General features: G+C 60.3%; 12 protein-coding genes across 12 annotated transcripts; 5 read left to right on the forward strand and 7 right to left on the reverse strand.

Moving 5' to 3' along the window:
- Nucleotides 1–57: 57 nt before the first annotated feature.
- Nucleotides 58–990, reverse strand: OT_ostta01g06510 (Uncharacterised protein family UPF0246; the record flags this gene model as incomplete). Its single annotated transcript, XM_003074653.1, has 1 exon — nt 58–990. One exon carries the CDS (start codon nt 988–990, stop codon nt 58–60), a length of 933 nt encoding a protein of 310 aa, XP_003074701.1.
- A 162-nt stretch (nt 991–1,152) lies between these two features.
- Nucleotides 1,153–2,145, forward strand: OT_ostta01g06520 (Thioesterase; the record flags this gene model as incomplete). The annotated part of the gene is made up of 1 exon (XM_003074654.1): nt 1,153–2,145. One exon carries the CDS (start codon nt 1,153–1,155, stop codon nt 2,143–2,145), a length of 993 nt encoding a protein of 330 aa, XP_003074702.1.
- Nucleotides 2,146–2,240: 95 nt separating this feature from the next.
- OT_ostta01g06530 (Domain of unknown function DUF2040) lies at nt 2,241–3,260 on the reverse strand (the record flags this gene model as incomplete). Its single annotated transcript, XM_003074655.1, has 1 exon — nt 2,241–3,260. The coding sequence occupies one exon, from the start codon at nt 3,258–3,260 to the stop codon at nt 2,241–2,243; it is 1,020 nt and encodes a 339-aa protein (XP_003074703.1).
- A 301-nt stretch (nt 3,261–3,561) lies between these two features.
- On the forward strand, nt 3,562–4,848 carry OT_ostta01g06540 (EF-Hand 1, calcium-binding site; the record flags this gene model as incomplete). Its single annotated transcript, XM_003074656.2, has 1 exon — nt 3,562–4,848. One exon carries the CDS (start codon nt 3,562–3,564, stop codon nt 4,846–4,848), a length of 1,287 nt encoding a protein of 428 aa, XP_003074704.2.
- A 191-nt stretch (nt 4,849–5,039) lies between these two features.
- On the forward strand, nt 5,040–5,715 carry OT_ostta01g06545 (hypothetical protein; the record flags this gene model as incomplete). The annotated part of the gene is made up of 3 exons (XM_022985516.1): nt 5,040–5,315; nt 5,453–5,506; nt 5,596–5,715. 3 exons carry the CDS (start codon nt 5,040–5,042, stop codon nt 5,713–5,715), a joined length of 450 nt encoding a protein of 149 aa, XP_022838384.1.
- Nucleotides 5,716–5,902: 187 nt separating this feature from the next.
- OT_ostta01g06550 (unnamed product) lies at nt 5,903–6,349 on the reverse strand (the record flags this gene model as incomplete). The annotated part of the gene is made up of 1 exon (XM_003074658.1): nt 5,903–6,349. The coding sequence occupies one exon, from the start codon at nt 6,347–6,349 to the stop codon at nt 5,903–5,905; it is 447 nt and encodes a 148-aa protein (XP_003074706.1).
- Nucleotides 6,350–6,508: 159 nt separating this feature from the next.
- On the reverse strand, nt 6,509–7,255 carry OT_ostta01g06555 (hypothetical protein; the record flags this gene model as incomplete). Its single annotated transcript, XM_022985517.1, has 2 exons — nt 6,509–6,805; nt 7,043–7,255. 2 exons carry the CDS (start codon nt 7,253–7,255, stop codon nt 6,509–6,511), a joined length of 510 nt encoding a protein of 169 aa, XP_022838385.1.
- Nucleotides 7,256–7,313: 58 nt separating this feature from the next.
- Nucleotides 7,314–9,056, reverse strand: OT_ostta01g06560 (Oxoglutarate/iron-dependent dioxygenase; the record flags this gene model as incomplete). The annotated part of the gene is made up of 1 exon (XM_003074661.1): nt 7,314–9,056. The coding sequence occupies one exon, from the start codon at nt 9,054–9,056 to the stop codon at nt 7,314–7,316; it is 1,743 nt and encodes a 580-aa protein (XP_003074709.1).
- Nucleotides 9,057–9,224: 168 nt separating this feature from the next.
- On the forward strand, nt 9,225–9,959 carry OT_ostta01g06570 (Archease; the record flags this gene model as incomplete). Its single annotated transcript, XM_003074662.1, has 1 exon — nt 9,225–9,959. One exon carries the CDS (start codon nt 9,225–9,227, stop codon nt 9,957–9,959), a length of 735 nt encoding a protein of 244 aa, XP_003074710.1.
- A 90-nt stretch (nt 9,960–10,049) lies between these two features.
- On the reverse strand, nt 10,050–11,210 carry OT_ostta01g06580 (Phospholipase D-like domain; the record flags this gene model as incomplete). Its single annotated transcript, XM_003074663.1, has 1 exon — nt 10,050–11,210. One exon carries the CDS (start codon nt 11,208–11,210, stop codon nt 10,050–10,052), a length of 1,161 nt encoding a protein of 386 aa, XP_003074711.1.
- Nucleotides 11,211–11,762: 552 nt separating this feature from the next.
- Nucleotides 11,763–12,458, reverse strand: OT_ostta01g06590 (unnamed product; the record flags this gene model as incomplete). Its single annotated transcript, XM_022985519.1, has 1 exon — nt 11,763–12,458. One exon carries the CDS (start codon nt 12,456–12,458, stop codon nt 11,763–11,765), a length of 696 nt encoding a protein of 231 aa, XP_022838386.1.
- Nucleotides 12,459–12,553: 95 nt separating this feature from the next.
- OT_ostta01g06600 (unnamed product) lies at nt 12,554–13,531 on the forward strand (the record flags this gene model as incomplete). The annotated part of the gene is made up of 1 exon (XM_003074665.2): nt 12,554–13,531. The coding sequence occupies one exon, from the start codon at nt 12,554–12,556 to the stop codon at nt 13,529–13,531; it is 978 nt and encodes a 325-aa protein (XP_003074713.2).
- Between the last annotated feature and the right edge of the window lie 53 nt (nt 13,532–13,584).

Below are 13,584 nucleotides of genomic sequence, written 5' to 3' on the forward strand. Positions count from 1 at the left end.
TCGGCACGCGCCCGCTCGACATTAGTCTCTGCTGCTATTCAATGCTATCTGATCTGTCTACTCCTCGGATTTTATCTTCTTCGGCGGCGCGCGCTTGGCCATGATCTGCGGCGCGCGCTTGACTTTGGTCGGCGGCTCAGGCTTGGCTTTCGCGGGCGCGGAGCCTCGTTTGAAGACAAAGTTGAACTCCGAAGACGCCGCCTCGTCGTAGCTCCAAGCCCCATCGGTGCCCACAAACGCTTTGAGCTCTTGTGGGGAGCCCACGAGAGCGTCGGCGCAGTGTCGAACCATGGCCCCACGCGCTTGCTTTGCGTAAACAGCGGGGCCCGGAAAGGACATCGTATACACGTCGATCCCGCGCTCGGTCAGGGACTCCAACTTGACCGATTTCCAATACTCCTGCGACGCGCAATTCACGACGAACGGTTTCGTTTGCGTCGTTCTTGCCATTTCTTCGACATCGTCCGCGATGGAGTTGGCGATATCCGCGCCCCAGAACTCGTACAGGTCCTTCGCGTCGGCTTTCGGCGCCCAGCGCGTGCCCATCTCCAACCTGTACGGAGCGATCGCGTCGTACGCTCTCAGGATCCCATACATTCCACTCAGCACTCGAAGATGTTGCGAGAGATAAACCGCTCGGTCCGCGTCCAGCGTCTCCGCGTCCAAGTGTTTGAACGCCGGACCGTCAAAGGACAGCGCGCACGGTTTGCGTTCGGCGTCCTCAAACTCTTTAAATCTCTTCGCGTTCAGCGTCGCGATGGCGTCCGAGACCCCCATCAGGGTCTTTATCTTCCCTGCGTTCAACGTCTTCGACGCCGCTCTCGCCGTCGCGCGCGCGCGGTCGTCGAACTCGGGCACGCTGACGAGCTCTCGCACGATCGCCTGTTGCCGAGCGCTCACGGGGCGCTCGTTCAACGCCTTGGCGGGCGAGAGCACGACGACAAAGGCACCGCGGTTGAGCGCCTTGGCGGTCGACGCGTGCGGGCGCATGCGAGACAGAGCGCGAGCGCGAGCGCGCGGGACGTCGACGCGGGGACGAGTGAAGGATTCGAGGGGAGTTGGACTGGGCGGGAAAATGGGAAAACCGTTTTTTGTGCGTTTTTTTTCAGCATCGTGCGACAGACGCCGGCGAACGGACGACGGTGGGTGACCATGGACGCGCGAACGTTACGAATGATTGATCTCATCGATGCCCTGGAGGAACAGTTCCCACGGTGCGACGCGGCGCCGGAGGAGTGCGTGTGGTTGTGGAACGAGGACGAGGCGCGGGCGTGGTACGCGAGCGGCGGCGCGGAGAGACCGGCGACGTGTGACGAAGCGACGTTCACGAGATGGTTCCCGGGTCTCGAGCGCTCGAGGACGTCATGCAATGGCAGAAAGCCTCGCATGCGCGTCTTGTGCTTTCCAAACGCGGGGAACCAGGAGGACATGTTCACGTCGGAAGGAACCGGACCGCGACGCCAGAGCTCAGCTTTGCTCGAATGGTGCAAGTCAAACGAGTGTGAGGTTCTCGCGGTGCAATATCCTGGACGAGCCAACAGAAAGAGTGAGCCGTACGCTTTTGATATCGCAGACATAACCGTTCCACTTTTACCGGTCGTCGGGCCGAAATTGCAAGAGTGTCCTTTTGTCATCATCGGTCACTCGGTGGGCTCGTGGGTTGCGTTTGAGTTCATGCAACTGATGCGCTCGCGCGGAATGCGAATGCCCGAGCACGTTTTCCTGAGTGCTTTTCCATTTCCCGACATCCCCCATCGTGACAGGCCGTGGCACGTGAACGTCCTCCTGGACGAAGACGCGTTTAAAGAGGAGTGCAGACGATGGGACGTCAACGAGCTCGTTTTCGGCCCTCTGTGGGAGGTCTATCACGATCTCATGCGCGCGGATTTCCATTTGTTCGACAAATATGACTACGCACACAGTGGGAAAGAGAATTTCGCGTGGCCACTCACGATGTTCTACGGCGAGTCTGACCGCATGATCACGCGAGAGATGTGCGCGTTCTGGGAGACGCACACGACGGGCGAGTTCGAGCTCGTTAACATTCCAGGTCACCACTTGTTCCCTTTGCAAAAGGATCAAAAGGCAATGTGGCTCGAAAAGATCGCCGCGACGCTCGAAATCGTCGCGAAACGAAATGGATGACGTGTAATGCATTTCCGACTTCGCGAGCGAAGGGTGATACGCTGTGAAAATGCTAATAAACTGGGTATCGACGATTGAAACGTCTGTTTGTTTCGCTATGCGCCGCCAGCCATGGCTTTGCGCTTCCGCTCGAGATATCGAGCTCGAGCATCTGATATTTCCGTCTCAGACGTCCTTTTTGCACTCGCACTACCTTTGGCCGCCTCTTCCGTATCCGCCGCAGACCTGTCCTTCAGCGAGGCTTTATCTTGAGGCCGCTCTACTAGCGTCGTGCCTTCCGGAACAGCCGGCGGAGGCATCGCCGCCGCCGTCGCCTCAGCGCGCGCGATGATCTCTCGGTCTCGCTCCGCCGCACTCGTGAGCTTAGACTGCGACGCCGACTCTCCTTTTGAGGTGCTCGGCTTCGCGGCGTCACCTCCACCGAAGGCTGCATTGTTGTGCAAGTTGCTGTAAAACGCCGTCATCGCTCCCGAACCTCGTTTCGTCACATCCTCCTCGTCCTCGATCGCGTCGCGCGCCTTCTCCACCGACAACCACTTTGCATCCTCCTGTAACTTCGCTCGGTACGCAGCGGTGACGAATTTATCCTTATCGGCGTACAGATGATCCTCCTTCAACCTCTCCTTTAGCAAACGTCGCTCGTACGACGCGTCGCTCTCCTTTTTCCTCGCCGCCGCCTTTGCCATCAAGTCCTCTATATATCTCGACTTTCGCTCCACACGCTCGTCCCTGACGCCTTGCGCAGCTTTCCCTCTCGACGCCTCGATCTCATCGTACACCGCATCGTACTCGAACGCGTTCTCGTCTTCCTTCAGCGCCTCGCTCGCGCGCGCGCGCGCGTCCTCCGCGTCCCGCGCGCGTCTCTTCGCCAAGTGTTCCTGTTGACGCGCGATCTCCGCGTTCGCCCGCGCTCGAGCCTTGATCGGGTCATCATCGTCTTCGTCTTCGTCCTCGTCGTCGTCGAATCCGAACGCCTTGGGCGGCGGTGCGCGTCGTCGTTCCCCCGTCCCGGTCCCCGTCGTCACCCGTCCCGTGGTCGAGGGGAGATTGAGCCCGTACACCGTCGGCGTCGCGGCGACGCGTCCGTCCTCGCCCACCGTCGCGCGCGCCGGCATCACCGCGACGCGCCCGCCGTGAACGCCACCGGCGCGCGTCCACGGCGGACGAACGCGTCGAGGCGTTCGGGCGATGGGCCGACTCGGGCGCGGCGGTCGGTGGCGACGGTGATATAGGAAAGAGCCGAGCCTTTCCATCAGACGGAGGTAATCTAGGGTTTAGACACTGCCCCGACTCGGGGCGCGGGCCCGACCGCCCCGGAGGTTGACGCGAGACATCGTCGGCGTCCGATCGTGTCACGTCCGTCGTCGTCGTCGTCGTCGTCGACGTCATCGACGTCGTCGTCGTCGTCGTCGTCGCATGGGGGCGTGTGCGAGCGTCGAGGACGCACCGCCCGAGGGCGGTGAGCTCAGTCGTCTCGCGGACCAGCTGGTGAAGTATGGATGCGAGCGGTCGAGCGTGAACGATGCGCTGCGAGTCTTTTGGCGAGCGGATAAAGACGGAAGCGGGACGATCGGTCTGCGAGAGTTCGCCTCGATGTTCGGTTTGAGAGCGTCGAACGCGTTCTTACCTCGCATGCTCGCGCTGTTCGACGTGAGCGGAGACGGCGACATCGGGGCGCTGGAATTCGTCTTGTGCCTGGCGCAATTCTACGGCGGAAGCGCGTCGGCGCACCTGTACTTCTCATGGCGACTCTTCGATCAGGACGACAGTGGGTCACTGACGATCGACGAATTCGAAAATATCGCGAAAAACGAGTTGAGCTACACCGGGAGCGCGAATGGGTACAACGCGGGCAAGGAACACGCGTCGACGCCGGGTGACACCATAGGGGACAGAGTCGTCATGAGCGGTCGCATGGGTAGGAAAGTCAAGGTGAAGGGGCTGAAGAGAATCCTGGAGGACATGGATATGGACAAGAATGGTAATATTACCATCGATGAGTTCAAGGTCATCTCCGCAAACCTGACGCACATCCTCGCCCCGGCTTTCGAGCTGTGGACGGCGATGGAGAAGTACGCCAAACCGTGCTGGAAACTGAAAGAGGAGCTCAAGGAAAGTGGTCATCTCAACAAGGTGCTCGCCATGCTCGGCAATAATAGATTAGTGAAGAGTCTGGCGAAGCGCGTCGATCCAGCTCAGAAGAGAAGGGGCCGTGAACTCACGGAAGATTTGAAGACGACGGAGGAGACGCGGCCCCAACGCAAATCCGAACAGGAGCCAGGTACTGGTATCGGTGACAATCGTAGACATCGAATCCGCCATCGTCGCGACGATCGCGAAGGTAACGATCAGCGACGTGAGGATCGTCATCATCGTGATCGTCATCATCGCGATCGTGAGGCTCATCATCGTGAGGATCATCGTCATGCGGATCGTCGTCATCGTCACAAAGATGGTCAGCGTGACCGCGATCGTCGCCGAGGTGAACGTCATCATCGTCATGCCGATGAAAGTCACCACCAAGAGCGCGAACAGCCGCAATACTACGGGAACCCCGCCGTTACGGGAATGTCACACAGAGAACAGCCTCGGGAACCTTTTGGTTACGAAGGATACCGAGATCCCGGCCGAGCTCCACCCGGCCGGGTGCGCGATCATCAGGACGATCTTTTGGCGCAGCTCGAGCGTGACATGTATGGATGATGGGCGGTGGTCGCTGTACGTTGTACTTGAGTTTGTAATCTATCTGCGTTCCGTGTGGAGAGGTACCGGTCGTGCCGATTCAAATCGCCATTTTGACTGATTTCCCGCCCAAAAATGCGCGGGAATTTTCGGTTTGCGCGTTCGAACGAGTCGACGTCGGCGACGACGAACCCGACCGCACTTCGGTGCGCATGCTCACGGCGATTCGCACGGACGACCGCGAGAAAATGGTCGTCCTGAGCTACGCCTCGCCGAGCGGCGATCGGCCGAGACGTGCGCGCGATGACGCCGAAGACACGGGACGTGCGCTTCGAATCAAATTTACAAACGCCGGCCTGATGGACAAAGAGAACGTTGATCCCGCGACGGCGATGACGGCGAGGAAACCGTTCGCGACGCCCGTGCGAGAGAAATGCACACCCAGTAGACCGCCGCTCGCGGATATCACTCCTAAATACGTCACGCCGGTGCGTCGCGAGACGAAGAACGTAGAAGCTCAAGTTGAATTTGAAACGAGCGCAAACGCGTGAGCAAGCTTGCGAAGAGAACGAAGAGAGAGATCGAGGGGTGACTGACGCGCGTTCGAATGATTCAACACACACAGAATAAACTCACTCCGGGGAGATACACCCTAGCGGGAAAATCGGCGATGAAGAAGGTGCGCGCAAACGTCTTGAGGAAAGCGCGACTCACTTTTTGTGAGCGTTCGAACAAGCGACTGACTGTCGAATGTATTTTTGTGCGCAGAGCCGCGTGGGCGCTCAGATATTGTTTGATCACATCGAGGGTGTAGGTGAATGTGCGCGCGGGGCCGAGAACGCGGGGATTCAGGCGAAGCGGCGTGCGTCCGTCAAGAGCATGCGCTGAGCTTCGCTTAGCCTCAGCTCACATTGCCGCCGCCACTCGGCGGGACATCTTTTGAGCGATGCCATTATTGACGCCGTATGAAGTCGCTCATCGAGGAGCGCTCATTTGATGCACGATTGAACACACATAGAATTACACTACGCGCGCGCGCTACCTATTATTTGCTCCACAGTTTCATGCTTTTTAATCAATTGCAATAGTATCCGAACAACAGCGACTGAATGCAAAAGTCTCCGAGACCTTGATCCGTCCCGTACAGAATGGGGAGAATCAGCGCCGCACCGACGTTGCCCAGCGAGAAGAAAGAGAGCAAAAACGCGCAAAAGATGGCCACGCCCTGGAGCTGCTTGGGATCGCTCCAAAAGGTACTGTATGTTCCGATGTAGAGATCGGGGTCCTCGCGATCGCCGACCCTATCGCCTTCCTGCGGTTGCCGCCTCCCCGCTCGCGCGATGGCCCTTCGCGCGCGCGGACCCACGTTCGAGCGCTCAAGAGGCGCGATCGCCCGGTATGCTTCGAACGAGCGCTTCGCGGTCGATCGCTCCGTCGTCGTCGCCTTCGTCGCGGAGCGACGTCGAGACGCGATCAAAGTCGTCGACGTCGACGTCGCGCTCGTGTTCAAGCGCGCGAGCATCGTGAGACCACGGCGAACGGCGCCGTGTGATGCGCGTCTCTCAGTCGGTTACTCAACGAGCTTTCGCGCACTCGTGACTGGCGCGACGATTCGCGAGATGTTGTACAGCACCAATACAATTCTAAGCCCTAATGAGTAGCTCTAGTGGTGACGTGAGGACTACGCCGGCGTCGAGCCGAAGCGCTCGCGCAGTAGTCTACGCGAAGCTGCGACTGTTTTACGAACACCATCCGCCTCCTCCTCGACTAGTTTCCCTTCGATGTCCCTACCGCGTAGCTGCGGCGTCCGCGCGTCTGAGACAGTGAGCGACGTCAAATTATACGCCTCATCAATCTCTTTCGCCTCCACCTCGCCGCCACGTTTCTTCAACGCCTCGCGTAACCCAACAGCTGAAGCCCGAAGCCGTCTGTTCTCCGACTCGAGCCTCGCGTTGGACTCGCTCAGATCTATGATCACCTTTTCGGTTCGAACGATCAAACGCATCGTCAGTCAGCGCCCTCTCTCGCATTTTTGCACGGTTCGTCTCGGAAAATCTTCACTGTCGGCAACTTGGTAACTCCACGATTATTGACGGCGCCCTCCACCCTACGGCCCTCGGCGTTGATCATCTTCTCTCGTCTCTCTCGTCACCGATTCGCGCGACTCTATCCCTCACGCGCGTCGAAACATCCACTGTGATACTCATTATCGTACCTTATCCCTCACTTCCTCCTTCCTCGTCGGCGCGCGCGCGTCGTCTCCGGTCGAAGCGCTCTCCCCCAGCGTCCTCGAACTCGCTCGTTGATTCCTTCTCGTCCGCGCCGGCGTGAAGTCGTTCGCGGTCATGAGCAGGAAGAAGAACAAGAAGAACAACAGATACCCGCGCTGGGCGCTCGCGGCGCGCTGTTGATCGATGAGCGCCGTCATGAAGATGGCGCGCGACGCGTAGTGGCGTCCTAGAGCTCGAGCGCGGTCCGTTACAATGTTAATTTTTGCGATCGAGCAGGCGACGAACAGCCACGAAAGTTGGCTGCACGTAAGTCACTTTACGAATTTCACTACCGGTCATTTCGCCGGTGTCTCGATCGAATTCGAAGTGACCAATGTGAAGTTGCGTTGATTCCCTCGGCTTGATTCCCTCGGCTGCGCCCTCCTCCACCCAACGAGCGAGACAGCAAGGATACCACACCGCATCGTCCTCGGGCATTTCATCGTATGGAATTTGATCTAAATCAAACCAGTGGTACGTTACCGCGACGTCAGAAGTCAGCTCCGTTGAGGCGAAGAGTTCTCGCAAGTCACTCTCGCGACGAAACGCCGCGACGAACTCGTGCTCGATAGCGACGGCGTTGTCTATCCACCCGCGAAAGACGAAGCGTCCAACTTCCACGAGGTCAGATCCCGTGAGTGCATCGCACGCCAAAGGATTCAGACCCGCACCCAACAGCGCAGTCGTTCTCGCGACATCGATTGGTGTGAGTTCCTCTTCGTGATTTACTGAAGCGATGAAACCGGTGTAACGATTCTCGAACTCACCCCGCAGATGTTTACCCAATAGCACTCGTCTATTGACGACATCCAAGACAATCATCTGTGCGAAACGCTTCGGCGGTTCAGTGAGCGTTGATTTCGGGAAAGTCCCGTTCTGCAGCATTTGTCCCAAATTATCCGCCGCCCTGGAGACTTGCTCACCGACGTGATCGCCCTGCGTTCTGGGCGCAAACTTGGGCTCGCCAAAACACGGCAATGGCGCTATCTTCGCGTCGTGGTTCAATCCATTGAACCGAACGAGCGAGTATCTATCTTTAACGCTAGATGGTCGTACGCGATGCGGCGTCGCCCGGACGACACCGTTTGTGAGTATTTCAAAGGCGTCCGCAAGGATCACCGTGAAAATCGCCTCATGCTTTTCGCCGTAAGCCGCCGCTAAATGCCACGCGCCGTCCTTCCTCGCGCGCAATTCCAACCCCTCGCACGTTTGATGCAAAAGAGTGAAAAATTCAAAATCGGTGTGCTCGGCAATGCCGACAATCTCAACTTTTCCGTCTCGTCGATGGCGCTTCGTGGCGCGTCTCTTGGAGTCGTCAGCGCAAACTGTTGACGTGGACGTTGATGCTTCTTCAGCGGGGTACCGCATCACTCGCATGAAACAGTGCGCATAATCACCAAATTCTCTGAGGAATACATCCTCGTCGTCCATCTTCAGCGCGAGCGCGAACGAGCGAAGAAGTATTTTTGCCGTCTCGTCGCACGCGAGCCGGAAATCCCGTAACGCCGTTCGCATCTCCGGTACCTCCACCGGCCAATCCACCGGTCCTAGGCCCACCGATTTTTCCCTCCCTCTCTCTACCCGCACGCCCTCTCGCGCCTCCGCGCTCTCTATTTCCCTCGCGACATCGAACGATTCCAGTCTCGCCGCCGTCTCGGCGCGATAGGCGTACTCCTCGAACATCGGCACGTACCCGCCGCTCTCGTTCGCGTACTGCGTGTGCACGTACGTCGACTTCGTCGCATCGCTCAGATTAAAGAACGCCTTCGACGCCTCGTACGCGCGCTCGAGCACGTTCGTGCCCCACCGAGCCCCTCGACAATCGAGCTCGAACCATCCTAAATCACCCACGAGCGCTCGACCGAGGCGCTCGACCTCCCGCGCGTCGCCGTCGTCGAGCGCGCGCAGGGAGATTCGAGGCGCGCGCGCGCCCGCGTCCGCCCCGCCCGCGTCCAGCATGGTCCAGCGCGCGCTCGACGACGCGCCACCGCGCACAGTGACGTCCGCGCGCGCGGCGCGAGACGGCGACGGTCGACGACGACGCGCGGCGCGCGAGGACGACGGTCGACGACGACGCGCGGCGCGCGAGGACGACGGTCGACGACGACGCGCGCGCGTCGAGGCGCGATGCCGACCACCGAGCTCGAGGGCGTCGCGCACGAGGTGTTGCCGAAACGAGAACCGCGAGCGAAGCGACGACGGCGGGACGGGAGCGATGGAGCGGAGACGCGGACGACGTCCGAACGCGATGGTGGAGACGAGGGCGAGAGCGGAGGGGCGCGGGCGGATGCGAGGGAGGGATTCGAGCCGATCGCGCGCGTGACGCGGTACGCGCCGGAACGCGAAGACGGAGGTCCCGAGGCGGAGACGCGCGCCGAGGAGAGCGAAGATGAGATCAGAGCGAGACGAGGAGTGAAGTACGAGTACAAGGATCACACGGCGGACATACAGATTCACGCGTGGGGGGATGATCTCGCCGAGGCGTACGCGTGGGCGGCGCTCGGAATGTTCGATTACATGACGCCGCTCGAGGACTGCGTCGGGGCGCCACAGATGAGGTACAGGGAGATACGAGCGAGCGGACACGACTTGGACACACTTCTATTCGCGTTCTTGGACGAATTGTTGTTCACGTTTCACACCGAGATGTTAATCTGCACCGCAGTGCAGGTGTGCGAGTTTAACCGGGACGCGTGGACGATTCGCGCCGTCGTCGGTGGGACGACGTTCGTGGACGGACAAACGCGTCAAGGGACGGAGATTAAGGCCATCACGTACAGCGCTATGAAAATAATAGAGCGCGAGACATCTACTGACGCGGAGGGTCATCGCGCGGAGTTATTCGTGATTGTCGATATTTGAGCGCGCGGTGGTCCGAATTCTCGCTCTGCGCCTCTAATAATACGTGTTTACAACATACCGTACGGTACGGTTACAACATCACGATCGAGCTCATCCTAGCCACTCCTCGATCGTCGCTTTTGGTTCCTGATACCGCAAATCGTCCGCGCTGAGTGGCGAAGCTTCGTGGGCGAGTTCGCGCAGATGCCTCCGCAGCGCCATGGTGAGCGCGGGCTGACGAATCGTCGCGTTAAGTTCAACAAACTGCCCGAGAGAGCGCTGCTTCAGGTTGCAACTCCCAATCATACCCACCGCCGGTATCGAATCGTCGTCACTCTCAGCGTGGAACGCCTTGGCGTGAAGCATGTCGTCCAACAAAAGTATTTTCAGATTATCCTCTCTCCCGTCGTTGGCTTTGATCAGTCGCCCGAGCGCCTTGCGATTGGCGTCGTGATACACGTTTGGAGTTCTTGGCACGACGAGCGTGAGCGTTGTGTTGTCTCGGCGAAGTGTGCTCGCCAATAAGTCGACCCCCATCGAATCTATGTAAGCCATGGCGACGTAGTACCTGGTGTAGCGCTCGTCTTCGAGTAAATCCGTCATCGCTCGTTGTATGTCAAATCTCCCGGGAAACCGAAAGTATCTCGGAAACGTCCACGCCATGGGGCAAAATCCCGTCGGGACGTTACTCGCAAAGACGATATCGGCCGTATCGCTCGCGACGGTCGATGAAGATCGCCTCATCGTGGCTCTCAAGGCGTCTACGACGGCTTGACCCTCTGCCCGAATCGCGAAGTCCCGCCAGTGCGAAAATCTGTCACCTATGTTCACGCCGCCAAAGATAATGGAGGGCATACCGCCGCCTCGCTTGCGCTGCACAATCATGAACTTGGCGTGCGACGCCTGTTTTACGGGCTTAAAGGAGAACCGCTCCCTCCCGAGCTCACACTGGAGCGCCTGTAACTCATCCGTCAGAGTCGTGCTTTGCTCGCACCATCTCGTAAACTTGCTCACCGGCGACCCGTCTATCTCGCACCTAATCGTCACCCCTCGCTTGACCGCCCGCCTCATCGCCGCGATGACGGCGTCTGAACTCTTTCCACTTTCGAACACGTACACGCTAAACCTCACGACGTCTCCCGCCTGCGTCGTGTCTAACTCCTTTCGCAGCGCCTCGACGACGCTCGAATAGCTCGTGAGTAACCGTAAAGGCGCCGCTCTCTCGACGCTCGTCTTCGGCGGCGGCCGCTTGAGCCGTACGATGCTCTCCATCGTGTAGTCATCTCCCGCGTACGGCGCGTGCGCGATCGTCGCCGCGAACGCCCTGGACGTCACCACCCGCGCGTCGTCGATGCGCCGAGGCGACGTCGGGCGCGCGCGATGTCTCCCCCTTCGTCGAGTCTCCGCGTCTCCGCGCGCGCCCACGGGGTAGGGAACCGCGCGCGCGCGTTGGAGCATCACGCGTCGCGCCGTCTTTCCGCCCGTCGCCCGCGCGCGAGCGATGCGATCGACGCGCGCGACGGCGATCGACGCGACGACGCGGCGTCGCGTCCGCGTCGGCGCGTCCGACGGTTGCGCGTCTCGGGTGTCCGTGTCGTACTGTGCGGTCGATTCGACCATGAATCACTCCATGGCGCGAAAAAGTGACGAATCCCGCGTTTTTCACGCGATCGATCGATGTTTTGTTCTTTTTTACACCCGCCCGAGGCGTCGTCGGCGCCGGCGACGTCGGAGGAACGCGCGTGACGGCTACTGGCTACGTCCTATGAACGCGTCGTCGGCACTGGTTACGCCCTATGAACGCGCGTGTTGACGTCGCGCGCGTCATCGCTCGGTGCACACGCCCGAATCCGTTCCCTGGGCGTGTCGCGGACGTTCATACGCGCGAAGCTGGAGTTCGCGCGAGCGAACGTCCGCCTCGAGCTTTACGAATCTGTGCACGGCTAACGAGCGGTGCGCTTGCTCCAATCTCAGGTGCGAGCGGGCGTGATCCCAAGCCAATCGCTCGATCAACGCCCGCTCGTCGATGTCCAAAGCGTCCGTCGACGCGTCCGTCGACCGCCGTCGACTCGAGAGCTTCGCGCGCGCTCGTTTCCCGAGCGCCGCCGCGTCCTTGGCGAACGCCTCCGCGTCTCGCCTCCACGACGCCTCGCGACCGAGTCTCCGTCCCTCGGCGTCGCCTCCTCGATCGCCTCTCGAGCTCGTCGACGCCTCGACCTCTGACTTTTCTTCGCCCTCCTCTCCCGTCTTCCCGCGTCGCGTTCGCTCGGGCGTCGTCTCCGTCGTTCCTTCGTCCAGACCCGCGTCCTCCGGTCCCGCGAACGCGTGAAACGGCATCAATCGCGCGATGACGTCGTCCACGGACTCGAACGGCGTCGTCGCGTTCGTCGCCGTCGTCACCACGATCGCCTCCGCGGCGTCTTCCTTCGCCCTCGCGCTCGCGCTCGCCGTCAGGCGCGCTATCTCTCCGTTCGAAGGGACCTCGACGACGCGCGTGGACCCATCCGTCGCGTCGTCCATCGCCCTCGCGGTCGCTCCCGACGCGCGCGCGCGCGAGTGTGGTCGCGCCGGTCGTCCACGATGCACCACCGCCACCGAGCGACGCGCTCGAGGACATGACCAAGTTCGACGCGTGCGCCAAGGGGGTCGATCGTCGAGGGATCGCGATCGTCGACGACGTTCTCGCGTCGACGGCGACGGAGCGCGTGCCGGCGGATGGTTTCGTCGTGACGCGCGGTGGAAAGTTAACGACGACGGATGACGACGAGGGCGAGCGAGACGACGCCGAACGCGTGCGACGGGCGACGAAAGCGACGACGTCCGCGGTGTTCTTTGACATCGAGAGCGATGGACGCGCGACGGCGGTGGTGATCGCGTACGGAAGGCGGGAGAGGGACGCGACGGCGAACGCGGCGCGCGCGCTCGATTGGTTCGAGGACGCGCGCGCGTTAGAGGAACGACCGATATCGGGGAAATCGTACGAGGGAGGCGCGGTGCGCGTGATAGAAGGTGGAAAGGTACTCTCGATCGACGCACCGATCGCGTTCGAGCCGACGAAGAAGAAAAAGTTGACGACGCGCGTGGGCGGCGCGGCGCGAAGAGACGCGTGGCTTGACCAAGGCGCGGTGCGGGTGTTTCTAGGAGACAGAAGCGCTGAATCTGAGTATGCGATCCCAGAGCGAGCAGTTTATCTCGGTGTCGTCAGCGAACGGTCGTTCTCGGCGGTGATCGAGGAGATTTCTCGTTCGATGGACCTTTTCGTGAGCTCGAGTTCGAGCTCGAGCTCGAGCGCGCGCGTCAAACTGAGCGGCGCACTTTTAGACGAGTGCGGGTGCACTGAGGAATGTGTGTTGCTAGATTTAAACAGGAACCGTATTCTCGCAGCTCGGGCGACGCTGGAGGTGCGGAATGAAAGTGCAGAATCGACGAAGAGGCGTCTCGATGACGAGCACCAGGCGACGGGAGCGCGCGTGCGCGAGGCGGTCCTGCGCGGGACAGCATCTAAGAGGGCGAAAGCGCTAACAACCAATGCAAAGTGGGACAGTCTGATAGCAGACGATGCCTCCGATCTTTCCTCAGAGGAAGACGTGTGAGGGCGCGAAGAGTGTTAGATTGTAGCGAAGATTTTGGCGGCGCGAACGATGCG

The sequence above is a fragment of the Ostreococcus tauri genome, assembly GCF_000214015.3.
Source record: "Ostreococcus tauri WGS project CAID00000000 data, contig chromosome 01, whole genome shotgun sequence".
Taxonomy (NCBI): domain Eukaryota; kingdom Viridiplantae; phylum Chlorophyta; class Mamiellophyceae; order Mamiellales; family Bathycoccaceae; genus Ostreococcus; species Ostreococcus tauri.